The sequence below is a fragment of the Pleurodeles waltl genome, chromosome 2_1 (assembly GCF_031143425.1).
Source record: "Pleurodeles waltl isolate 20211129_DDA chromosome 2_1, aPleWal1.hap1.20221129, whole genome shotgun sequence".
NCBI classification, from domain to species: domain Eukaryota; kingdom Metazoa; phylum Chordata; class Amphibia; order Caudata; family Salamandridae; genus Pleurodeles; species Pleurodeles waltl.
In genome coordinates, this window is record NC_090438.1 from 51,798,957 (window position 1) to 51,825,712 (window position 26,756).

Sequence of the window (26,756 nt, forward strand, 5' to 3'; positions counted from 1 at the left end):
ATCACCCTATTATATAGCACTCAAGCACAATTGGACCTTTGTGCACTTGAGGAGACCAGAGGACACCCGAAAATTAAACTGAATTGAAAAACACATGCTTTCGATTTGCTCTCAGTGGGAGCAGACATTGTACATCTATCCGGCTTCTGAAGGAAAGGGAACTGAAGGGTGATGCTTTGCAGTTTCTTTGCTGGCCGGGGAATATGCTCCATTCCTGTTCTTCGAGAACAAGGTTGTCCAGTGCGTAGGATGTGAAGGTTTTTGCTGACTGGGGGCAACCATCCTACAGTCTTGTGGGATGTGCTCCATTCCTATTTTTTGAGGACCAGGATGTCCAGTGCGTAGAGAATGATGGTCTTCATTGACCACCTGGGAGTGGCCAACCTATAGTCTTGGGGGATATGCTCCATTCCTGTTCTTTGAGAACAAGAATGCCCAGTGCATTGGGAATCAAAGTGGCCAGATACTAGGGTAACTCAGGTGCCCTTTTCAAGAACACTCAACCACTGCTCTGAGTATCAAATCTGTTATGAAAGAAAGAAAAAGCAGCAAATGTTGAAATCTTCCTCTTGCTATTCGGGGCTCACACTTTTGCGACACTGTATTATTGGTGAACACAGATACCAACCACTCCCAAGTTTCATGAACCTGAAGTTCCTCTTCTGAAATGACTTGCCTGGGCTGATGTAGCTCCTTCCTGTCCTGAGCGCTAGTGCACTCTTCAGTAGGTACTGAGAGCGTTTGTTGGGTCTTGCAGACAGAGCCAGCAGCTGCAGTGGCCCAGCATGAAATCCCCGAACCGGACTGAACATAAAACTGAGCCGCATGGAGGACTAGCCGGTCAGTATGTCTTACTTGCCATTTCCCTGGCAGCCTTGGCCATCTCATCAGTTCTGTTGCAGCAGGCCTCCAGCTTGCAGGAAGAGTTCAGACAGCTGGGGCAGTATTTAAGGAAGGGAAACTCTTCTGTGACAAGGCCACCACTTCCTGCTTTCAAAGAGCTGGTGAGATTCTTTCAAATGCTCCCTTTTCTCTCCCATATCTCAATATCTTGGTTGATTTAGGTTTTGGAGTTGGAGGGGGTGGTATGGGGAGTGATGGATTGCTTTTAACACTGTGAGTGTGGCTCTTTCCAGTAAAGGGATGAGCCCATTCTCTATTTCATCTTCTCACTTTTTGGGAAAATATTTAATTAATGTAGATAGTAATATCAGTTTTTATTTTTAGAAAATCAATGTATTTCTTTTGTGTCTTTACAAATAGGATGATAAACTATTATCAGCAAATCTTGTATTGCTTTAGTTCAGTTATAAACGACGTTTGAGATTCTTTGAAAGTGGAAATGAACTCAATAGCAGAAGAACTATTTGTTAATTCTTTGTATTTTTATTTTTCATAGTTGTAGTTGTGTACTGCAATAACATAAAAAATAACTATGTGTTGAGTTTGTTACTGTATCATATTCAAACATAAAAAATAAAAGCTCACAGCACATCTTCAAAATAATAGACAGAAAAACCAGTTTGCAACTTTCACAAGAACATAACTTTGGTAGCTTTTGCTGCGGTCTATTGACACATGGAGGGTTTAACGTATATCGTCAGTTAGTTTGGTATTTGAAGCATTCACTTCTGGTCTTCTGCGGAAGTAGTCATAGCACGGTTCTAACTTTGTTTGTGACCTTAGAACCCCATCATGGGACCTTCATTGATATTATATGCATTGAATATCTCAGCTAATATCGCTCGCGCACTTTTACAAAGAGAGACTTTGATCCTGTTTACATCCCTAGTTGAAGGAAACACTACTCGGATTTATTTGTTTTTCTTTTAAAATAAATCCAGTGGGAATTGTAAAACACCCGGCAAGAAACTGGACTGAATCGGTCCTTTCACATTTGTGGGAGAAAAGGAAAACTAAAGTACCAGAAATTAAAACAAGAAAGACCTCAGCCATTTTAGATTTGAAGAATGGCTCCGTTTCTTTAAGGAAGTCAACAGCCATACAGCTCCACGATGCACTGCAGTGTAAGGAGCAGCGAAAAACCAATGTGACTTCAGATACCTTAGACCTCACTCCACAGCCTAGGGTAACTTCTTGTTTTTCATTCCATTTTTCTCTGAGACGGACTTATATCTAGGCCTTTTTTCCATCTTTCTTATTGTTGCCTGAACTCTACCGTGCCTTCATTGGTCATGCAGTGGCTCTCCTGTGTGAAGAAGCGCAAAAGGTCCTCACAATCTCTGCATCATTTGTCTTACTGAATGACGCACCATACAAGACTGTTCTCAGCCGCGGCCGCTGCATAACTCAAGGGGAGGGATGGAGGAGGGAGAGGGGGAGGTTTGGACGGAGACGAGGTAAAAATGAAAAATTAAAAAAGCACTTACCTTGCCTCTGTCCCTGCCACCTCGCGCTCCTCTTCTTCTGGTATCCCAGCATTCACTGCTGGAACACCAGCATAGGCTCCCCTGCAATCCTGGTGCTGCTTTTATGCAAAGCCTTGAATGAAAGCAGCACCAGGATTGGTCTGTGTGGCAGTGACTGCTGCTCAGACACAGCCCTTGGGTCTGTGCAGTTTCTCCAGTCCGGCTGGAGAAACCTAAGTGCGCACGTGTGTTAGGCCGGCACAGCCAGTGAGGTGACGCTCCTTTGCCATAGCGAAGGAGCCGCCCCTGCCCGTTCTCCCACAACATATTGAGGCGAACATTTTCACCGAGAGCGGGTATTAGGCAGCAAAGGAGGCTTGTGGATGTCAACAACGTGTATGATGGTTCAAATCTGGCTCAGAGTCTTTCTTCTGTGTTACCTAATAGTTACAATTCCCAGTTTAGAAAATGTGAACTTCCTTCTTCTGAGGTGTGAACAGTAAAAAGTAATTATCAAAACTTCTCCCATCCTCAATCAGTATTCAGAGGATCGTTGTGTTTTCCCACCAGGACGCAGTGGACAACAAAGATTGTATTTTTAAATGGGCGTGAGAAAGGTCTGAGCTGAGATATTGGACGAGGCTGACCTTCCACAAAGTAAGAATAATCTAGGTACTATCAAGTAAACAGGCTTCTGTTACTCTTGGTACCTTGGCATTCCTTAGAGATGGTGCATGAACTGGGCATTGTTATGTCAGTCACACTTTCTGTTGAAAAGTATTTTTATTATTTTCCTACAACTTTGGTCCCAGGAAAAAGATCTGCACTAAATTTGGCCCTTGCCTAGCATAGACAGCTATTTTTTTTCATGACAAATGTCATGCTTTTCTGTGAAGCGGGATTTTTTTTTTAAGAGGATCAAAAAAAGATGTGCTTTCACATTTTAGCTCATATATGAAATTTTGGTCACACCTACAGCGAAAACTGCTGGACGAGCTTACACCAAACTTTTCATGAAAGTAGAATTTTACTGAAAGTGTACTTTTGTTGGTTTAATGTAGATCTGATCAGTAGTTTATGAAATATTCGTGTTTTAAAGTATGCCAGATATGCTTTAAAGGTTTAGCACTTTTGTATATCTTGCCTTTTTTAAGACGAGAGCGGTCCTCGGATGGTCCACGAACACAGAATGTGGACCGTACGTGAACCTTCTGTTTGATTCTTGTGCTTGCCATTACAAGATGCAGGGCATGAGCCTGGTCTCCCCCCCCCAAAAAAGTGCTACATAAAGGGGTAGGCTGAGAACACCCTGATCTCAGGCCTTAGTGAGGGAAATAATGTCTTTGTGCCGAGGACCATGGATTATATTTCAAGAGCTTGGACATGAAAACACCCATTGTCCGCAGCCCCTACTGAAACCATTGTTTATGAAAGTCATGGACCCATGCTGAGTCCCCTTACAAGGTCAGTACTTTCGGTACCAAGGACTCAGACTATGGGCACTATTTTGGATGTTTTGAGTCGGTGCTCTCAACAAATAGTCCACAGACTACACAGACATTTAAAGGGGATGTGGAGAGTTAAAATAAAACATTACTATGCCTTCATAAAAATGTCCCGCGGTTGTACTGTGGCATCATTTACACATTTTAGGGGCTCTCTCATTGTGAACTCAACTTTTTCGTGTTGCGTCATGTATGCATCTCTATTGCAGAACAACAGACATAGCACACCTAATAATGAGGGCAGGACATCCTCTGTGGACTTCCTTCTTAGTCTGCAGACTGTTTCACATTTTTTATTCCATTCTCAGCATTTCATTTGCTAAAAAAACAAGCGACCGTTCACCACAACAAAGCATACATTTTCTTTGGCCACAGGAGGAACATCCATGATTTTGAGAAACAGGAGACCTGAGCTGGTGGTACATTTTCTACAGGGCATCATTCTAACCAGAAAAGCAAAGACAGTAAAATCACACCTTCCATGACCATCTACTGCTGCTCAACAGAAGGAAGAAGGAGGCGATCTCCAATGCATAGTTGGCTAGGGGAGAATGGAGAGACAGAGAAAGAGTTGGATGTCTCGGAGCTCTCCAGCCATCTCCCAGGTGAGTAAAAGATGAATGCCAGGTGTAAGGAAATGCCTCTTTTTCATGTTCACCCGCACATGTTTAGACTGATGCTGCTGGTTTTTTTACTCTGAGAGTGCACTAAGGCCTGCTAACCAGACCTCACTGCCTGTGTCTTAACCCCATGCAAATTTCATGTCGAATAGGATACACCCAATTGGCAAGGCCTGACTTACTTATAAGTCCCTAGTATATGGTGCCCAGGGCATGTAAGATAGTGTGTCCACTCAGGGCTGAAGCACTGTTTGTGCCAGCCTTCATTTGATAAGGTACAAAATGTCTTTCAGCCTGGAAGGGCAGTGCTAGCACTGCCAGTTCAACTTTGCCATGTAAACTATGGAAAAGGCAACCTATCCCTTAACATTATATGTAAGTCTCCTCTAAGGAAGGCCTATCGTGTCCTATGGCAGGGAGCAATATTTTGCTAGGGAAGACATATATTTTATAATATGTCTTAGCAGCATCACTTCCAAATTGTCGTTTTGCTGCTGGTAAAGTTGGGAGCTCTATTTTCTAGTATAGGGTTACCGCGTTACATCCCCACCCGGCTACGTTTTGACTGTGACTACCAAACTTTGTCATGTGATGTATCAAATTAATTGTGGCATTAAATGTGACCTGATCCCACGGTTGAAATTAATATCATGATTAGTGGTGGGCAGCTTTTAGAAAGTTGGCCCTCTGTGCTCTGCTTGTCCAGCAGACTTACAAAGGCATACACGCTCAGACAGGTTTCTGACCATCTGCAGAGATCAGTGAATGCCTACCACGCTCTGGAACAAAGGGCAACACCGCAGCAGAGAGAAATAACCTACTCTACTTGGATGGGCACTCAGGGGGTTAGCCCAGAGGCAAGCTTCAAAGAGGAAGCTGCCGTTAATGGGCTGTATGGCCCAACACCCCTGAGCAGGATGCCTTTTGTTCATATAGACAGCATGGAGACAGGGCCAGAGAGGAGAAACTTATTTTGCTGTGGACGTGTAGCTCTGAGGTAGTCACACCTCTAGGGTGGGCTACCTTGTGCCTCACAACTGAGGAAGACTTATGTCTTGTTAAAAGGGGCAAGAATGTGGCATTCTGGGATAGTCAGTTGCCACACATCACAGGAACATCGTCACTTGGTAGGAGGGGGACCCAGTAGCCCATTGGTTAGTGACTGCCTGGTTCTCCTCAGAGCACTTTCCTGGGATAAATATGGCACCCCCGGCAGGTTGACCCTCTGTACTTGCTAAGTAGTGGCTTGCAGGATTAGTTGTGCATTGCATAGCTTGCATTAGTTTACCAAAATAATATTAAAAAATATTATGTCAACAACTGAATTGTAACATTAAAATCAACCTGTGTGCAAAGACCAGATGGTATACTTTCATCGTTAATGAAGTCTTGGTGCCCTTGTCAATTTCTGTCTGTATGAGAAATTTGTGAAAAATAGAATAATTCCCATACCTGCAGTACACAGGCAATATTGTAATGTTAGATCAGGCACAAATAGAGCTGCAAAGGTAACTCAATATTTGTCATTCATATATCATATCATTGAAACTATCTGTCAGGGTTCTAATAGGGTGATCTGTCACAGAACTAACTAGGTGAGACTGGGACACGACTGAGAACTGGAGTGTAATATAAACAAGAGAGTACCTGAAGGCTGCAAGGGATTTATGACAGAAGCTGAGGACTGATGCAGGTTGGAACAGGCAGTGAATGGGGAACTAGATGTCTGCAGCGAAACACAAGTACTAAAAACAGGTAGGTAAGCAGTGAAAAGATAGACAAACTATCATAAATGCTAGTGTATCTGCTCCTTGGAAATGATCTCTCTGCGAGGTGAAAAGATCTTGTACTAAAGCAAGGAGCAGATTAATCTCATAGTTCTGGGAGACACCTAGCAGCTCCTACAGAGATGGAGTGCAAGGTGTTTCTCTGTGCCAAAGGCACACGCCTTAGAGTCTAACTAGCACCCTTGGAAGCTAAGGCGATCAGAATTACAATATAACAACAAGACACCAACAAAAGGGAGCAGACCAAGGAACATCAAAACAGAAACTAGGCTCAGGGCAAAGGAGGCCTTTAATGAGGTCAGGAACAGAATTGGAATACACGGAAATGAAATACTGAAAACAAGACTAGGGGAGGGCTACACTCAAACAAGACAAGGCAGAAATATCCAGACAAACTTGAACATAGAATGCAAGACAAAGAGTCTGCATATGAAAGGGCAGATCAAGAAGAGTGCAGACTATGATCAATGACTAACACAGGAACAGAGATGTAGGAAAACAAGGGACACAAACATACTACAAAATAGCCAATACAGAAAAATGGTTATGGTGAATAAGTGAAACAGAATCAAAGAAAAAGCCTGAAATAGCAGCAGCAGGAACACAACAGAGCACATGGGAACTCAGCAAAAGTTAGTTGCCAACTGCTGCACTCTGAGATGACAGGGCTGAAATAGCTGGAGGCTCAGAGGAAGATTACAGGTACAGGGAGAAAGCCAGGTGCAAGGACTGAACTGAGGCTTTTAAGAGAAAAGACAAAGGAAACCAGGAGTCACTAGGGTGGGTGTAGGAAAGCCTGGAATGGAGTATGGATTGGTGCAAACATAGAGAAGGACACTGAATGCAAATATAAAGGGGTCAGAATAAAAGTAGGAACGTAGGGCCAGATGTAGGAAAATAAAATTTTGCGACTCGCAATTTGCGAGTTTGTGCGACTCGCAAAATGCGAGTCGCAAATCGAAATGCAGGCAAAACAACAGTGCCGAAATAGCGACTCGCACCCGGAGTCGCAACGCAGTGTGCGAGTCCACCGATTGCGAGGTCGCTTTTTGCGACCGTGCAAAAAACGAACTCGCAATTTGCGAGTGGGTGTCGCAAATTGCGAGTTGCGTGTAAATTGATTACAGGTGCTGCAAAACACTCCAGAAACCACTCCAGAACACTCTGGAAACACTTCCTGGCACATGATGATGACATCACAGCCAGGAAGTTTACTAATACACCTTGGAGGAGGGAGGACCACACCCTTTTATAACTGCTGAACTGCACACAGGAGAAACAGTAGCTGCCATGGAAGGAACTCCAAGGAAGAGAAAGCTGAAGTTCTCAGAGAGGGAGTTGGAGGTGCTGACAGACGAATGCTGTCAGCACTATGACGAATTATTTGGCAAGCCAGCCCTAAATGTGCCTGAAGCCACCAAGAAACAGCTGTGGCAGGACATCCAGGACAAAATAAATTCCCTGGGGGTGAGCCACAGGAGCATTGATGACATCAAAAAAAGGTGGTATGACCTCCGCTCCCGGACCAAGGAGAGGGTGGCTGAAAGGCTCCGGGAGATGAGAGGCAAAGGAGGGGAACCGTCGTCAGTGCCACCACCCACACCCCTGGAAGAAAGGGTGGAGGAAACCCTGGAGCAGGAGGCAGTATCCGGATTTGGGGACCTGGACACCTCAAAGCCCAGCACATCAACCGGTGAGTACCATGTGACATGCCTGTAACCCTATCAATGCCATACCCCCACCCACCATGTACACAGGGGCATGCTCAACCAAGATAGCTCCATTTCAGGGTAGCAAACACCAGAATGATGCATTATGGGAAATGTAGTCAAGTAGGCAGTTCATAGGCAAATGTTTATTAGGAAGTGTGCAACAGATAGTAGACACTGACAGTCTGTTCCCCATGTCCCACAGGTCTCCCACAAGACACCACCACTACTCAAATCAGCCAGCCCCATGAGGACACCTCAGGACCCGCCAGCACTCCCACCTGCACGGCCAACATCATCCCTGCAGTATCCACACCTGCTGCAACTGTATCCCAAGAGGCTGCGCCAGCAACAGGCAGGAGTGTGACAGTGGAACACACAGGGCAGCCACCGCTGCGCAGGCGACGCAGGTCCAGGACATCAGGGCTGCAGTCCGGCCAACAACCTCCCAGCACCAGTGAGGCACAGCTGCTGCATGGTCAGCGCCTACAAAATAGAATTTTAGGGAGGATTAGTGGTGTGCTGCACCGCTTCGTGCGCAATAACGCGGCCAGCATGCAGCAACTGAACTCCAGGATGGACATGATATGCACGAACACTGGGGACCTTGCCCTAGCCATGAGGGAACTGGCGGGAGGACTACTGGCCCAGGCCGAGAGTGGGCGGCGCAGGGACTGTCAGCTCCTGCACAGACTAGACAGGATGGCCACATCCATCGGCAGGCTGGCTATGAACACCACAGGCCTGTCGAGGAGGACAGTTGGGCTGCAGGTGGAAATGGGCCATTTCGCTGGGGATGTGGCTAGGGGCCTGGGACATCTCACCCACGTCATTGACTTGATGGAGGCACGGCATCTGTCTAGGGGCACAGGGGAAACACCCCAGGTCAGTGAGGAGGGCTCTACAGTGAGCAGTGTCTCTGCCACTGACAGTAGGGTGCTCAGGAGTACCAGGCTGAGCACAGCGGAAGCACCAGGGACCAGCCAGGCTGGCAGGAGGGGCAGAAGGTCATAGAGATTACCCTGGTCCTGTTGAAGTGGCACATGACTTCAATGTGCCACATGCCTGGTTTGCATTTTCATGCCCATGGACATTCATTACTTGTATATAGTTCAATTTTTGCACTAATTAAATAGTTTATTTGTTCCACTTAACAAATGGTGTTTTTGGTCAATAGGTGAGTATGGTTGGAGTTGACACGTACCTTCCAAAGTATTGGTTTGCGATGTGTTCCCGTCTCAGTCTGCCTTGATTAGCTATACTCCGATCCCCATGATGGCGATGTGGTTGTTCTTGCTCTTCATCATCAGGATCTGGGTCTGCAGGGGTGAGAGGTAGCCCACGTCGGGTGGCTATGTTGTGGAGGATGGAGGATGGCGCATGCGACCACAATTTTGAATGCTGTAATGGGGGTATACTGGAGGGCACCTCCACTGCGGTGGAGGCATCGGAATCTTGCTTTCAGGAGTCCAAAGGTGCGCTCTGTGATGTTCCTGGTCCTCTTATGTGCATTGTTGTATCGCCTCTCACATTCATTGCTGGGTGTTAAAAACTGAGTCATAATCCATGGCCTTAGAGCATATGCACTGTCACCTGTTGGGCACAAAAAGTACACTGTTAGGAAGTCCTGATTGGTGTGCACAGTGGCCTGTGTGTATGTCTGCAAGGTGTCTGTAGCTCTACCTAGGAGGTATCCGTCTCCAAATTCCCCACGTTCCAGGCGTTGATGTATCCCACTATGCCTACAAATGTATGAGTCATGGGTACTGCCAGGAAACTTAGCTACAATGTCAGTGATGATATAATGGGCGTCACAAACAACCTGAATATTGAGTGAGTGGGTACACTTTCTGTTGCGGAAAATATGTTCCAGGTTTGCAGGGGGGCATATTTGAATATGTGTCCCATCTACACATCCTATGACATGGGGAAAGTTTGCAATCCTGTAAAAGTCCAGCTTGGTGCTGTTTATTTCTGCCTCATTCCTTGGTAGGTATATGAAGCGTGCCATGTGTGTGACTAAGGCATCTAGGAATGCCCTGAGGAACCTTGACACTGCACTTTGGGATACCCCACCTGCCACAGCAATGACCCCCTGATAGCTCCCTGAGGCCAAGAGGTGCAGTGAGCATAGCACTTGCACATGCGTAGGGATGGCGCAGCCACGCAGAGTCTGGTGTTCTAGCTGTGGTTTCAGTAAATCAATTAATTCTAGTATGGCTGCGCTGCTAAGGCGATATTTATCGTATATCTCATCCTCAGTTTGCTGAAAAAGAGTCTGCCTTGTTCTATATATCTTCTCCTGTCTGTGGCCCCTCCTCCTCCTCTGCTGTGCGGCGTGGACTCTCCTCCTCACTGCTATCAGGTATATCTCCGCCATCTTGAGTAACCCAGATGCTTTCTGGGTCTCCTTTTATGCTTTGGTTATGGTTACCACCTGCTCTGAGTTAGTGGTAAATGGGACATGCAAACTGGGCTTTTTGCGACTAGTCGCAATTTGAGAGTTGCAATTGCATAAGCTTTGCGACTCGCAAATTGCGACTTGCTATTTGCGGGTCGCAAAATGGGGTCGCAATTTTTGCGAGTCGCAAACGGCTCGCATCGCTTTTTGCAAGTCGGAAATGGGGTTTTTGAATCCCATTTCCGATTTTGCATTGTCGCAAATGGCCCTAAGATCCAACCTAGTGAACAGGAAACCACCACCAGGACATGATCTAGGAAGGGTCTGAAGACAGAGAGAAATTACAAGTACCAGAATGCTTCAGGGATGTGGAACAGAAATCTGGACTAAAAGGTGAAGCAAAACTAAGTATGTGTATTCTTTCAAATATGGATGGGTGTAAGGCCTGATTCTCAAACAACCCTTACACCTAGTGGGAGAATGTCAGAATCCTGACACTATCAATCAGTTTAGATAAAATTAAGGCAACAACATTTTCCAGATAAATAGTAAAGTCCTATATTAAAGAAATGTCAGTGATCTACTGCAACAAACTGTCAAGTCTTATTTGATCTTTATTCAGGATTGTAGTTTGATTGCTCGTTGTCATGGAGAATTCTTGTTGAAAACAGCCATATAAAATAATGTCAGTGACAAAGGTCTTCATTTCTTCCTGTTTGGTCTAACAAATAATTGATATATTTACACAAAGGTATGACACTGAAATGTCACATGTTGTGCTGTATTGAGTAGAATATTTCTATGCTGGTGTTATGAAAATGTTAATATATTCAAGGCAAATTTTGGAAACATATTCTGAGCACGTGCATTTCAAGGCAAAGTTTTGAAAACCAGTATGTGAATTAATTAGAAGCACTTATCAAGAAACTTGGCTTCATATGTATAAAATACAAAGTCACATTTCTTCATGTAAATGGAAATACAGTATGATTTGGCATCATTAACATAATTCCGCAAAGGCATTGATAATATATTTTATACTGGAAGAACATCAAAAGGATGGAAGAAGGAATAATTAGTTACTCGTTTATTATAGGAGTCACTTGATTTTTTTTAATGGTAACACAGGTGTAAAAAATGAAGGATTGCTTGTTTTGCTTATAATTAGGAAAAGTAGGAAACCGCATTTTATCTGTGCACAACTAAGAATCCGTCAGTTTGACCTTTTTAACCTAATTTTAAGACAGATACCTTCAGTTAGGAAGTGAGAGTGATCAAATATAATTTTGCCTTAGCAGTCAGAAGGCGCAGGTTATTTGAACATAGTATAAAGTCTACGATGCATATTCTGCTGGTGTGAAAATCAATAAATATATGTAGGGGGAAATGTATTTGACACTTGTTTTTAAAGAACCAAACATATACTGTTAGAATGGCTATAAATTATTTACATCCATCAATGGTTATTGTGTATTATGCTGTATCAAATTTGTCCCTCTGGCATGAAAGTTGCTCCACCTCATTCTGGAGGACACAATAACCTATGGGCATAGTATCAGGCCAACTACTGGGGACTGGAATCTCCACTAGTTGTCACTAGCTAAAGCAAACCACCCATGCACTGCATCCTGCCTTTACCCTATGTTGCGTAGTGCACCTAGATCTGAGCGAGTAATTGCACCTGCGTCTCGGACTCTCTTGAAGCCCATTGTTATATATTGGGCGTAACCAAAGTCATAGTCATGGTAAGTCAGAAACACACCCTAGGTTACCCTGTGCTCACCCTTTGATAGCTTTGCACAGAGCAGTCAGTGTTAACTTAAGCTGCAATGTGTAAATTATTTGTGCAAAACCTCAAACAGTAAAACAGTGAAAACGCCATACAAAAAGATACCACACCTGGTTAAAAAATAGAACCTAATTTAATAAATAAAACAAGACCAAAATGACAAAAATCCAAACAGTAGTACTTGAGATATTAACTTTTAAAGAGTAAATGGTAGAAAAGCGCTTGGAAGCAAGCGCCAATTGGGATATCTGGGTGCGCCAGACTTGGAGAAAGTCAAGAGTTCAGGCAGACCACAAGGGAGCGTGGGCCAGATACAGTGACCCACTTTGGCCATGTGAAAAAAAGTACCTTAATTCTGGTTGCGTCAACGTTGAGAAAGATGTGAGCCAATGGGTTGGTTCCGATCCCGCAACAGGAGATGTATCGGTTGTCTCCACGCGAAGTCGGCGTTGCATTGGTTCCGAGGCAATGCGCTAGTCCTGAATGTGATGCGTTGGTTCCACTCCTCTAGCAGAGGATGCCTCGATTCTGAAGGATTGATATGTAAGTGTGCTGTCATGATATTCAACTTTACTTCAAGTATTCAGGGGTGTTGGCATTAACAAAATGACAGCTGTACCAATCAGGCTGTCAAGGATTTCCAAACCTGTGAAATCAAAGCCTGTGTGTCAGTAGCTCTACTGAAATATGCCTGGGCTAATTATTTTGCCTAAGCTGTTAAGGATTCATGGCTAGTTATTGTTACTCATGGAAGTGTTACAAATTTACATGGTTATCAGCAGTTTTATTTCCTGGATTATATATAAGGGCATGATGCTAGTTTGTGCAAAACCTGAGTACAACACAGACTGTCATGTAGGTTGCCATACTGCAAGTTAAGCACTTGACATGAGCAAAAGATGAACTTTCTAGAATAGCTCACAGTGACATACCCAACACAGGTACGTAGAGATACAATCAACTACAATATAAACACCCCACACCCCTGTAATTGGACACTTTGAAACAAATATAGTTTTGCAGAGGTGAGGTACTACCTGGCTCCAATATTGTGCGTCTTGCACTAGGTTTCAGACAGGAGCCCCATAACTCAAACTGAACCTTATTATTTCCTCTGCTGGAAAAAGGTGGGTCCAACTATAATCTCCTGGTCAGGAGGAGCTACACACAACTACACAGAGGAGCATATTCTGGAGAAGACTAGGCACACATAGACAGGTAGACAGAGCTATAACCACCTAAGATGGGTGCTGCATAAGTCGGTTACCTTTGTGCAGTTTCAAAGTACGTTTTCACTGCACCAATACAGTTTGTGTGAGAAGACCTCTCTATCACATTTCTTACAATAATTTCTCTTAGTGCCCATCTCATGCCTATCTCTGTCTCTCCTCTCATGATTTAACCACCCGGGTGTAGCTAGCATTGCCACTTTGTGTGCTGTAACAATGTTTTAGTAATACAGCTGCACTGCTGCTTCCCATACTATTACTATTTTGTCTGAAGGTGCATGCATAGTTGCTTTCCATGCTCTGCCTGTTTGTGAAACAGTTCACACTCCTGCTACTACCCGTGCTATACCTGTTTTCAGTGTGGGAAGCATGCATGTTTGCTTTCAATACTGCACCTGTTGTGTGATGGGCACTTGTACTTCTACATTCTGTAGTGTGCCTCTAATATGTGAAGTTGGTTTTTTAGTGGGTGTCTGCTCTGTGACTGTGCTATGTGTTGAAAGCCTTCACTTCTGTTGCATCTGCAGTGCTTGTTTAGAATTGAGGAAACTTTCAGCTAATCCATATGTTGTCCCTATTAATTGAAGCACACTTCACTGTGAACCTGTGTGAAGAAATCTTTCAATTTTGTCTCTGCTGTATCTCATTTGTGTGTGAATGAAGTTCCCAGTACTACTTACCCATGCTGTACCTTTTGTATATGTCAACAAATGTGCAATCATGTTTCCTGGGCAGGACCTATTCCTTATGGAAGAAACCTCTTTTGGTTTGTCCTGGAGGAGTTATCTCTGTGGCCTATTGCCCCCACTACTTTGATCTCAGCCAGATCTACTGGTTACTTTATGTCCTGTCATGCAAATTATGGGCAGAAAACTCTTGAAATTTCCCCCGCTTCACCACATATTGTGCTCCGAGCACATGATGGACATTAGATGCAGGAGCACTCCCTTCTTGGCCATAGAAAACTTGGAACTAGAACAACCAGTGGATCCCACTTTTTACAGTAAAATAGGCAGGTGATGCAGATCTGTTGTCTGCACTCCACAAACTAGTGTGGGGTGTTTTATCCTTTCAAGTGTCCTTTCCAGGCTGCTTTCCAGAAACAGCCTTTGTGTAGAGTGGTACCCCTCATATCAGTATAGTCTCCAGCCTAGAGGTGTAAAAAAGCGTGCTCTTTCTGACACAGCTTTGATCAGGGGAAAGACAAAAACTTCACTTCACCTAAAGCCTCCCTTCCACCTTGAAAAACAGATACTGCAGTTCCACCCTTCACCTCAACCATCCTCCAAATGACAGTGGTACAGGATGTCTAATACGACAGCTCCTCTCAGCAAAAGGCCTAATTGAATTACCGAGGGAGACTCTTATCTCCCCACTTCAGTGTCTAGGTCTCCCTCCTCCAACTTCAGGAATGCCAGCAATACACTTCCATTCTCTAGGAAAACAAGCTCACCTCCACCTTGTGAACACTGCCAGGCCAGGGGCATCCAGAATGGACCCCACAGGCCTCCATTTACTTTGGCTCACTCGTGCCATTCTCTCCACATATAGAAAAACGCACTACATATTTTTGGAATACTAGCTATAGGATGGAGGTTAGTGCACAGAAGAAAGAACACTACATGAGTGTGCCATTAAATCGTTACATAGGTGACACAGATAAAGTCTAGTTACAAATATGGATTCACGTAGCACAGTTTGCTGCCACCACCATTCTATGAACCACATGGATTTCCCATAACAGGGACGGTAGTCCACTCCCTTCCAGGTCATGGGACAGGTTCAGCACCTCACTCATGTCAAGGGACAGGCCTATTCCTCAGTACATGCAGTAGATTAGGGTGAGGCTAAAGCCAAAATCAAAAACCAGCATACCAGATACACACAGTTAGCACTTTGAGAAAAGGGGAACACAACTGTACACCATGCAGATGGCATTCCCGTCCCAACAGTAGCTGTGCACACCACATCATACAAAGAGGTACAGCATAGGATATTGTAGTGTATTATGTATTCTCATACTGGTGCGGCATTGCTGCAAAGCTATGTAGGCTTCCCTTACCCAACACAAGGTAACAAAGGAATGGGACACTGCAAACCTTTTTCATATCACAGGTGTAGAACACAACAGAGTTTCATCACACAAAATAGGTACAGTGCAGGCAGCACAAAATAAATGCATCACTTCACCTGAAAAAAATTGAAACTTGGTGAGGGATGATTTATGCAGCTGCCAAGTGACTCCTTCAGTCAGTCTTTTTGTAGGCAAAACACTTTGCAAGCTTTCAGTTTTGTATTCTCAGAAACACGGCTATGAGTCCCAGAATGCAAAGTAATGTTGGCTAAAATATAAGGGTTCAGCTAACATGTCACATATGACATTGGGCCAATTGTCAGATGCGTGCATTCACTTGTGCCAGATACTTAACCTTAAATGTGTTAACTAAGCTTCATCACCAAATTTAGGCCCAGATTTACAAGAATCTGGTGCATCAGTACTGATGCGCCAGATTTCTAGCCCCCCACCCCCCACCGCCACCTAACAACACCATGTCATGTCATGCCATATTTAGAATACAGCACACCATGGCTCACGTTGGGCAAATGGCATCAACATTTTTGATGCTATTGTGGCGCTTTGCTGCACTAGTGTAAACATTTTTGATGCTACTGCAACAAAGTGCAAGGAGCCCTTTTGTTTTCAATGGGTGTGTCCTTTTAATGCCTGCTCTGAGCAGGCATTAAAAATTAAGCCAAAATGGCGCAATGAAATCTTGTAGATTTCATTACACCATTTTTGCGGCCTCCTAACTCCAGACCTCCCCCTTTGCATACATTATGCCTGGGGCAGGCATAATGTGGGGTAAGGGGTCTCAAAGTGGTGCAATGCATGCATTGCGCCACTTTGTAAATATGGTGCAGCAATTTTTGCCTTGTTGAGCTACATCAGCGTAAAACAAAATGCCGCTAATGTGGCGCACGGAGGTCCTAGGGCCTTGTAAATCTGGCCCATAGTCTCTCCCAAAGTAACATCTGGAGCAGTCAGATTTTAAGTTTGAAAGTGCATACTTTGAGGTCACCTACTGAGGTCCAACAGGAATACATAAAAGCTTCTGAGTTGAATATGTGCATTTTTAAAGAACATCTACATATTGATTTTTGCACAGCTGGGACTGTAAACAGAGTTTTAAGACTCGCTTTCAGCTTGCCCCGTGAGTGTCAGCAGGTCACCGAGAGGAAGCAAAACAAATTTACTTTTGGCAGGAGACACATTGGAAGAAGTCATCCAGGGGTCTGTTAGACTCACTGCTGCAGGATAAAGGTGTCATTTCGGCCTGGGCACACAATTTCACTGCAGCAGCTACGAAAGTGAAGTGAAACTGCTGCAGGAAGAGCCGAGCTGCTTGCTCTCACCAGGTGAGCCCCACATGACACAGCGTCCTCTCAAGAGTGCTCTGCACCTTCCCCAGGGAGACTCGAGAACCGTGGACTGAAGGGCTCCACTCAGCCCTGCCTGCTTCTCCTCAGCTCATCGTGAGCCCTGCGTGCAATTAGTGTTTCCTCTCCTGCAGGTGGTCCCCCTGAACAGGAAGGCCCCCACCCACCGCGGGGGCTGCGGGAACATGTGTTACGGCCCGGCGTCCGATCGTAATCCTTGTGCGATGTTTGCGCAAGAGCAGCACATCACCAGGAGAGGACATCCCAAGATAAACATTTGTATCATCAGCATATCGATGCTAGTGGAGCCATGTGTGCTCATCTGCATCTGTGCAACCGAACTGGAAAATCAAGGGTCAGTCTGCTGCTGCTGGCCCAAGAGGTGCGAGTGAAATCAATGCCCCAGCACTCTTTGAGAAACTTAATCAACTGGAAATGTATCACTATATTGAAGGTAGCATTTAAGTCCAGAACACCAAGAAGTACATTCTATCTTTTCCAATAACATGTTCTGGTTATATCGATTCAGGACTCATGGAATTGGATCTAGTTTCTTGTAGACATCCATAGGATGCCTAATGTGTGCCAAAGGCTTTGGGGACCCAACCAAGGCAGGAATGTTCTGCTATTTTCCCAGATATTTTTCTGTAAAGGAAAATGTACATAAAATATTTTCATTCATCATCAGCCATTAGAATTAGTTCCAGCCCTTTGTTCCACTGTGTGCACTCTCCTTTCTGGTTATCGCAGGCTGGGACAGGACTGAGGATCTCATTACGACCCTGGCGTCCGGCGGTAATCTGGGGAAAGGTACTGCCAACAGGCTAGCGGTACCTTTTCCCAAATTATGACATTGGCGGTTTGGCTCAAGCCAAACCGCCAATGTACCACTCCGTCCACCAGGGTAGTAGCGGTCGCTGGGCTGGAGACTTCGGTGAGCGTCACAATCCCACCCTCGGGATTATGACCCCGCCTACCGCCATGGTTTTCGTGGCAAGCGTACCACCACGAAAACCATGGCGGTAGGCACTATCAGTGCCAGGGAATTCCTTCCCTGGCACTGATAGGGGTCTCCCCCGCCCCCCTCCCAGAGTCCTCCCCCACCCTCTCCTGTCCCCGCACATTTACACACCCACACGCGCACACATACACACACGAATACCCACATCCACCCATGCATGCACAAATACATACCCACACACTGCAACACACACCAACATACATTGTCGTATACACGCATTCACAACACACAACATACACGTACACTCACATTCAGTCATTCATGCACTCATTCAACTCGACTCACACCGCATGCACGCATACAAAGCATACACACCCCCCCCACACACACACACAACACCCCCACACACGCTCACACCCCCCATCCCCCTCTCCTGTCGGAGAATCCGACTTTCCTGCCTGCAGGGGGTCCTCCGGCAGGAGACGGGACGCGGCAGCGTCCGCCAGCAAAGCACCGCCAGGCCGTATCATTGCTCATGATGCGGTCTGCAGTGTTTTGCTGGCATGGCACTGCTGCTGACAGTAGCGCCGCTTTACCGCCTTCCGCCACCATGACCGTCAACGGTATTCTGCCAGCCGTCTGGCGGAATTCCGTCTACGGTCATAATACGGGTGGGCGGCTGGTAGCCACAGCAACGGTATGTTGGCTGCCGTCGCCGTGGCTGTAGGCGGCCAATACCAACAATGTTGTAATGAGGGCCTGAGTGTTGTGTAACACTTGTTCTCACTCCTTTCTACTGTCTAAAATTCTCCAGTATCATGTTCCAGTGCTGAGCATTGTCTCTAGTTCCTAGGCCCCTGAGTGTTTCCCTTAGTAATACTGTCCCTTCAGTTTCCGCCCACTTGATTAATGCATTTCTCCAACGATTTATCTGTGGTCCCTTCGGATCTTTCCAGTGTGAAGTTATTTCTCTCCTTGCAAGTATCAAAGCCAGGTCTATGAATCTGTTTGTGATTTTATGCTTGCTGGGGCGAGGGAAATCTCCCAAAACCGCCACCATGGCTGATCGGGATAATTTTCTGCCCGTGCAAGTGGAGAGTGCTTCAAATATCCCCATCCAGTAGTCCCCGATTAGTGGGCAACTCCAGAGCATGTGCAACAACCCTGCTGCTAGTTCTGCACATCGGGGGCAGCTGGCATTTTCTACACCATAAATCTTTGATATCATATAGGGGGTTAAGTAAGCTCTGTGATAAACATATATGTTTATTAATTTAAACCTGGCATTTCTGGAAACTGTATATATGTGTGTGGTTATTCTGGTCCACTGTGTGTCATCTATTGTAACATCCAGTTCCCCCTGCCATTTGGTCTTAAGTTTATTTAAGGGAAGACATATGCTGGTTAGTAGAGATGTATATATCCCTGAAATCAACTTCCCTTGGTCTCCTATAGTGCATATTTGGTCACAGGTGTTATGTCTGGGGGGCTCTTCTAGTCCTGTACCCCATTGTCTACGAAGAGTCCTAGCAATTGCGTTAAAGGTTAGGAACAGCCCTGGTGGAATCTGGAACCTTTCCTGCAGTTCTGCATAAGTGCACAGTTTCCCGTTATTATATAGAGCCCCTATGGTGTCGATCTGAAGTGCCATGAATTGGGTGATACCCCTTATTACATGATTACCTGTGGCAGTTCCTATACAGATCAGGGGGGCCTCTGGCGAGTACGGTGTTCTAGTGTGTGTTCGTTTTAGGTATTGTTCCCAGCAGTGACGTGATGCTTCCCATTCTATCGGAAGTGTTTTATTCTGTTTCTTGGGGTTTAGTAGAATGCCCAGAATTCTATCACAGGGGCAGTGGAGAGGGGTTCTCAGTGCTTCCCCCACTCGGGGTGCTCTGATGAATCGCGCCAGCCATTGGAGTTGGATCGCCCAATAGTATAATTCAAAGTCAGGAATAGCCAAACCACCCTCTGCTGTTGTTCTCTGGAGGGTGCGCAATGCTCTCCTTTGTCTGTTGGTTCCCCATATAAATCCTGTAATCAAGGACAAAATTGTTTTAAATACCACCCTCTGTATAATGAGTAGGATGGTTGCAAAATAATATAACATTCTAGGTAACACTATCATCTTAATCAGTGCAACTCTCCCAGTAACCGCTAGCGGGAGTGTCTGCCAGAATATCATGCTGTTTTTGATACTCCTAATTGTGCTCTGAATGTTCCCTTCTAGTAAATCCTCAGCGGAGTGATAGATATTGACCCCTAAATATTTGAATGTGGACGGGGACCACAGAAGACCCCGATTGTCCATTGGTTCTTCGATACCCCTAGCAGCTGGAAAAATGGACGACTTCCCCCAGTTTATCCGGAGTCCGGATGCGGCTCCAAAGTTGTCTAACATTGTCATTGCTCCTGGTAGATCGGTCTCTGCGTTCCGGAGGAAGAGTAACATGTCATCCGCATAGAGAGCAATATGATGCGTCCAAGCATTGATTGTAATGCCTTCGTAGAACCTCTGGGACCTAGCTGATTGGGCGAGAGGTTCAACTGCCAATGCAAAAAGCAAAGGTGAAAGCGGGCATCCCTGTCTTGTACCCCTACCTATGGCAAAGGAAGGGGATATTGTACGGCCAGTGCGTACTCTCGCTGTGGGGTTTGTGAAGAGAAGCCTCGTCCATTTGTCAAATCCTTCTCCTAGTCCTAGCTGCAGCATCACTCATTCTAGGTAGTCCCATCGTAGGCTATCAAAAGCCTTCTCGACATCTATCGAGATGATTACTGTTCTATTTGCGTCAGGGGGTAGGGCATGAAGGAGTGAGATCAATCGACGGATATTTTGGGCAGTGCTTCTCCTTGGGATGAATCCCGATTGGTCCTGATGGATTAATGAGGACATATATGGTAAAAGTCTATTAGCTATTATCCTGCTTAGTATTTTATAATCTAAGTTCAACATTGATAGTGGGCGGTATGATCGAACTTCTGTGGGGGGTTTGGTAGGTTTCAGAAGGGGAATCATTATTGCCTCTGTAGTGGAAGGAGGTAAGCTGTTGTTATTCCATGCCTCTGCATATAAGATGCTGAGCTGGGAGGTTAATGAGTCCTGATATGTAAGGTAGAACTCCAGAGGGAGACCATCTGCTCCCGGTACCTTGCCTCTTGCCATACTCTGGATTGCAGCCTTTATTTCTGTAAGTGATATGGGAGTCGCCAGGGCTATTCTATCTTCCCCTTTCAATGCTGGGAGGTTGAGGTTCCCCAGATCTTGTAATTGAGCGTCGCTGAGTATTTCGGAGGGAGGCGCATACAGCTCTGAGTAATATTTAAGAAAGGTGGTATTGATCTCCTTCTGTCCATATACTTTTATACCCGGGGTGGTCTCCAACTCCACCACTATGGTTTGAAGTTGGGGCGGTTTGGCCAGCCATGCCAATAGGGCACCTGCTCTGTCGCCCTCTGTATGTTGCTTCTGCAAGAATTGTTTGTAATCGAAACATGACAATCTAGTGTTAGTTTCTATTATTCTAGTCCTTGTCTCTTCTAGTTGTATTGAGAGGTCGGGTTGTGATGGGTGCTTACATTCGAGTTCCCTAAGGGAGTTCTCGAGATCGGTTAGTTCTGTCTCTAGCATTTTCCGTACTCCCACAGTAGTGCTAATACAATATCCCCTGATCACTGTTTTAAAGGATTCCCATTCGACAGATCTGGATGAGGCAGTTCCAGCATTGTTCTCGAAGAATTCCGTAATCTGCGTGCCCAGTTGGGTTCTAAAGGCTTCGTCTTCAAGTGACTCTGCTCTCAGGTGCCAAGTGGGAATCAAAGGTCTTTCGCCGCACCAGGCCAAAGAGATCAATAAGGGATTATGATCTGAGATGGTGCGGCCAAGATATTCGGCCTTCGCCACCACAGATTGCACCTCTGGAGATGCCAGAACGGTGTCCAGTCGTACATGCAGGTCGTGAACTGCTGAATAAAAAGAGTATTCTCTATTGTGGGGATTAAGTTTGCGCCAACAATCCGTTAATTGCCAGTGTTTTTGCCACTGCTGGAAGTGCAGTGCTGTTTTATGAGTTACGGATTGTGACAATGGTGGGTGCGATCTATCCATTGCGGTATCCACTACACAATTAAAGTCTCCTCCTATTAATGTAGTGCTAGTGAGAAGTGTGCTCATGGTCAGTGATAATCTGTCTAGGAATTTTCCCTGTTCGTTATTTGGGGCGTATAGTCCTGCAAGAGTTATCTCTCTCACGTCCAATCTACCAGATATTACTACGTATCTCCCCTCAGTGTCGATCAAGGTATGAAGAACCTGTAATGGAACACCTGGTCTGATCCATATCAACACTCCCCTCGCAAATCCTGAGTGGTTAGTGGCGAATATTTGTCCCCTCCAGCGCTTTTTCAAGGCCTTGATCTCCTGCTCCAACAAGTGAGTTTCTTGTAAGATAGCTATGTGCACTCCCCTTCGTTTAAGAAAGCTGTGAACTTTGTACCTCTTGGACATGTTATTTAGGCCCCTGACATTCCATGTGATTATCTTGTATTCTGTGGTCATAATTTAGGGAGGGGTGTGGAGACGGTCCGCTAACACCGCTCTATTACTACTACTGGACAAACGTATTGAGTCTCGTAATCTAAGGTGTGAACCGTTTGGGCTGTGAGATAGATGTGCCTGATAAACCCTGAAGACAACAGAACCAAAATCAAACCCCCTTTGTAACTCCCTCTCCCTAGGACCGGTACCTACAACTCTCCCCGTCCAAACCATTACAACTATTGTAATCCTAATTATCAACCTATTGGAGGGAGGCGTGCCAGAGACCAAGAGGCAGCGTCCCGGACTCTCCCCCAGGCCCGATTATATGTAATGTGCCGGTTAAGAAATGACATCTAGGTTCCTATAGCTCTATATTTACGGTTGGGTCTTATCAATGTCCCTAAACAGATTGAGATTCCCCCACAATTGTCCGCTCACTTGCCAACTTGTTCTTTTAGCGAGGTCAGATAATCTCGTCTGCCGTTCCTGGGGTGATCAAAGGCAAGCCGACGAGAGTGTCCTGGGAGGATATTGAGGACTGTTCGCAGTTTGAGTCAACGTCTGATGTAGCATCTGGGGTCCGGCGTATGTGGAACTCCCCCGCTTAATGCTGCTGCTGTTTCCACCGCATCACGCATCTCCTGTTGTGATTGACGTTTCGATGGAGCCGCTTCTATGGTCTTTTTCCGGGATCTGCTACGTTTCTTCCCGGGGTTTCGGAATGTCCGGTCGCGGGTTGCTCTGCAGTGGATGTTCAGCGATTCAAGCCATTCCATTGCCAGCTGAGGTGTGAGAAAAAAGTGGGTTCTGTTATCGTATTCCACTCGGAGTTTTGCCGGAAAGAGCATGACACATTTTATACCATGCTCTCGCATGGTTCGTTTGACTGCGATGCAGGATGCCCTTTGCGCCTGTGTTTCTCTCGTAAAGTCTGGGAATATCATAACCTTTTGGCCATCCAATTGAATCTCACCTAGCTGGCGGGATTGTGATAGTACGTAGTCTCTATCTTTGTGGTGGAGTAATCTAGCGATTATTGGCCGTGGCCTGACTCCTGGTGGGGGTGGTCCGCCAAGGATCCTGTGGGCACGTTCCACCGCAAAGAATGGTGAGAAGCCCTCTGATGCTATCGTGTCTCTGAGCCACTGTTCTAGGAATACTTCTATATTAGCTGCGGAGGCCTCCGCCCCCTCCGGAACCCCCACTAATCTGATGTTGTTCCGTCGGGCTCGGTTTTCTGCATCCTCTGCCCTTGCCTCCAATGTTTTCAGCCGGGTGGTCAGGTCTTTGATTTCTGAGGATGAGCCTTTGTGCTCCGCTAATACTCCTGTCAACGTGGTCTCGTGCAAACCCACCATTTCTTTTAATTTACGGTGGTCGTCTCGCAAAAGGGAAAGATCTGTGGTGAGGTTATTGATTTTACGCTCAAGCGCTTCCCGGGAATCTTTAATAGCCAGTAGCACAGTGTCCAGAGTTGTTTCTTGTTGTTTGTGCCCCGTTTGCGATTCTCTGGCGGGCGTTGGGGGTGGATTCTCAGTGTGCGGGGAGTCCCCCGCTGGTGATTTGTCTTGCTTTTTTGGTTTTACCATTGTAACAGGTCTCAGACGCTTCTCTTCACTTTTTGAGATCTTAGGTTGTTATTATGGCAGTATCTAAGCTTTGGGCCTGGATTGTGGCCCGAGGGCGCTGCCCTACACTGTATTCGCTGATGTTCCGTACTGTTGTTCTCGTCGTTAGTGGCAAAAGTGACTGAGTCCTTTGCACTCTTCAATGGATCGAGGGCCGCAGCTGTAGCTAATTTCCTGCTCTGTCGCGGCCGCCATTTTATGTTGTGGCAGCCGCGAACTTGTCAGGGGGAGTTTTTTTTTGGGGGGCGATCTCTGCCCCAAAGCCGCGGTTCCTACTTGTGCTGTATATTCTCCGATCGCTTCTCTACAATTTTTAAGACCTCCGGTCGTTATTATGGCAGGATTTAAGCTTTGGGCCTGGATTGTGGCTTGAGGGCACCACCTTACTCGCATTCGCTGATGTTCCGCTTCGTAATGTTGTTCTCGCCGTTGGTGGTGAAGGTGTCTGAGCCCCTTCTATTCCTCGATGGATGGCGTGAGGGTCCCCACCTCCACGAGACCCTCGTGTCCTCACAACCGAGGGCCGCGGCCGCAGCGAGCTCTCTGTTGCGGCTGCCATTTTGGGTTGCGGCAGCCGCGAAGTTTTCGGGGGGAGCTTTCCGGGTGATCTCTGCTCCAGGGTGGGGCGCCGCGGCTCCTACTTGTGCTGTATATTCTCCGATCGCTTCTCTTCAATCCCCAAGACCTCCGGTCGTTACTATGGCAGGTTTTAAACTTCGGCCTGGATTGTGGTCCAGAGGCCCCACGCTATGCCGCTTTCGCTGATGTTCCGCTTCATACTGTTGCTCTCGCCGTTTGTGGCGAAGGTGTCTGAGCCCCTCGTATCCTCCAACGAATGATGTGGGGGCCCTCACCTCCACGGGACCTTCGTACCTTCTCAGCCGCGGACTGCGGCTGCAGCGGCTTCACTGCTCTGTCGCGGCCGCCATTTTAGGTCACGGCAGCTGCAGAGTTATCGGGGGAGTTTTCTTGGTAAACTCTGCCCCAAAATGTATCGCCTCGGTCTCTACTTGTGCTGTATATTCTCCGATCACTTCTCTTCAACTTTTAAGACCTCCGGTCGTTATTATGGCAGGATTTAAGCTTCGGGCCTGGATTGTGGTCCGAGAGCGCCGCACTACGCGTGCAGCTCCATTGGTCCCAGGCCACGCCCCCCCTCCTTTCTACTGTCACATATATAGTTCTTGTCATGTTGAAGGGCAATCTTCCATTCTGTTATATTCTACATGAATTACAACACTGGAATTTTCCCTACTTTTCCTAGGTATTTTCTTTCTTCGCTAGTGCTATTTTATGGTAAGTATGTTGCATTCTTGAGGACTTTCTTCCCTAAAATTTGAAAGATTATGGTGGCCATTTCTTGGAATGTTTTCATTTTGTTCATATGTGCGGAAGCAGGTGTGAACTTTTTTCCACCACTGTTTCTGCTTAAATGTAGATCAACAATTACTTTTACCATGAAGGTAGTAAACTCTGAGTTTCTGATTCCTTTTCATGTTTTAATGTCATGATGACGTGAAGGTGTACTTGTTCCTGATGGCTGTTTGTCATCAGCTCTTTCAAGACAACACTTACAAGAGAACAGTTACCAGTGGTAATAGTGAATAACCTTTGAAAAAGCCATTAAGGTTATAGTTGGGTCTGGTGTTAGAGTAGTCTGTTTTAATGTATGCACAGTTGCTTGTTCCTTGCACACCAGCCTCAGGACTTATCCCTCTTTGTTGCCAGGCTGAACATCATCTCTTGACGGGAAACTCCTATCTACCTAACACCAGTCTCCAGGCGCTCCTTCGTGGGAGGAGAGGCCACAGGAGGAGCCGGCGGGACACTAAGAACTGCACAAGTAAGAACACCGCGCTGTGTGTACACATCTGTCATAGACACAGAAGGAGAATTCACCCATAGACACAGAACTGGAAAAACCCTTTGATACATCAGGCTAAATATAAGAGCATCTCGAGAGAAACAACCATGAGTCAAAATTAAAAACTTGAAGAAGATAGAAATAATTAAGAAAATTCTTAATCAAAGTACTTGCATTGACTTTTTTCCTAAATGACACATGACCCTACCTTACACAGTGAGCTTCCATAACCTATTTGTGAAGATGTTCCCTAATATTTACATAGTGTGCTATTTAAGTGCCATTCACTAGTTTCTCCCTCTGCCTCACCGCTCAGTTCTTCCAACAGAGATATACAGTATAATATTTTGCTGCTAAAACTGTTGTTACCAAACCAAAGATCCCTTGACCTGTATCTTACATGAAGCTGTGGCTGTTCCTTGCAAGGGGGGCAAATGATGTGTGAGTGGGTGTGGAAGTTCATGCAGGTGCCACTTCCCCAAAGAAAGGAGCACAAGTAAAACTATGGATTGATGGAGCTGCCAATTGTGAACCTGCGTTTTACTGTCTTAAGTGATTAACACCAGTAACCATTGGCAAAAATTCAGCTAGCATTTTGGATTAATATTCTGGAACCCATTCCATATTACTAACTACTACTGTGCCTAGAATTTTGCGAGTGTGTGACTTATGCTAAAACAATAGAAGTGAGTAGTTATGTGAGGTGCCAGGCTGAGCACACTTATTATACATTTGGCAAAACAGGCATTTGGATGTGCAAGGGTCGCAGTCTGGGTACAGGGAACAGAGGGAGAGACTTGACATCGACGGGAGACACAGGAATCAATCAGTCTAAGAACACTTCCAAGGCTCCAGGACTGTTTTAAGCACTGTGCAATCTTTGGAAATCCCAGTTTAGAAGTGATAGTCTGGGATT

General features: G+C 45.8%; 1 protein-coding gene across 2 annotated transcripts in view; it reads left to right on the forward strand.

Annotated features, from left to right (window-relative positions):
* Positions 1 to 674: 674 nt before the first annotated feature.
* LOC138258306 (tumor necrosis factor ligand superfamily member 13B-like) overlaps positions 675 to 26,756 on the forward strand; it is a 148,692-nt gene continuing 122,610 nt past the window's right edge. For both annotated transcript variants that reach the window (XM_069205930.1, XM_069205931.1), the window contains exons 1-2: positions 675 to 1,004; positions 25,705 to 25,819. In XM_069205930.1, coding sequence (XP_069062031.1) covers positions 786 to 1,004; positions 25,705 to 25,819 — 334 coding nt within the window. In that variant the 5' untranslated portion in view covers positions 675 to 785. The remainder of the gene's footprint in view (positions 1,005 to 25,704; positions 25,820 to 26,756) is intronic.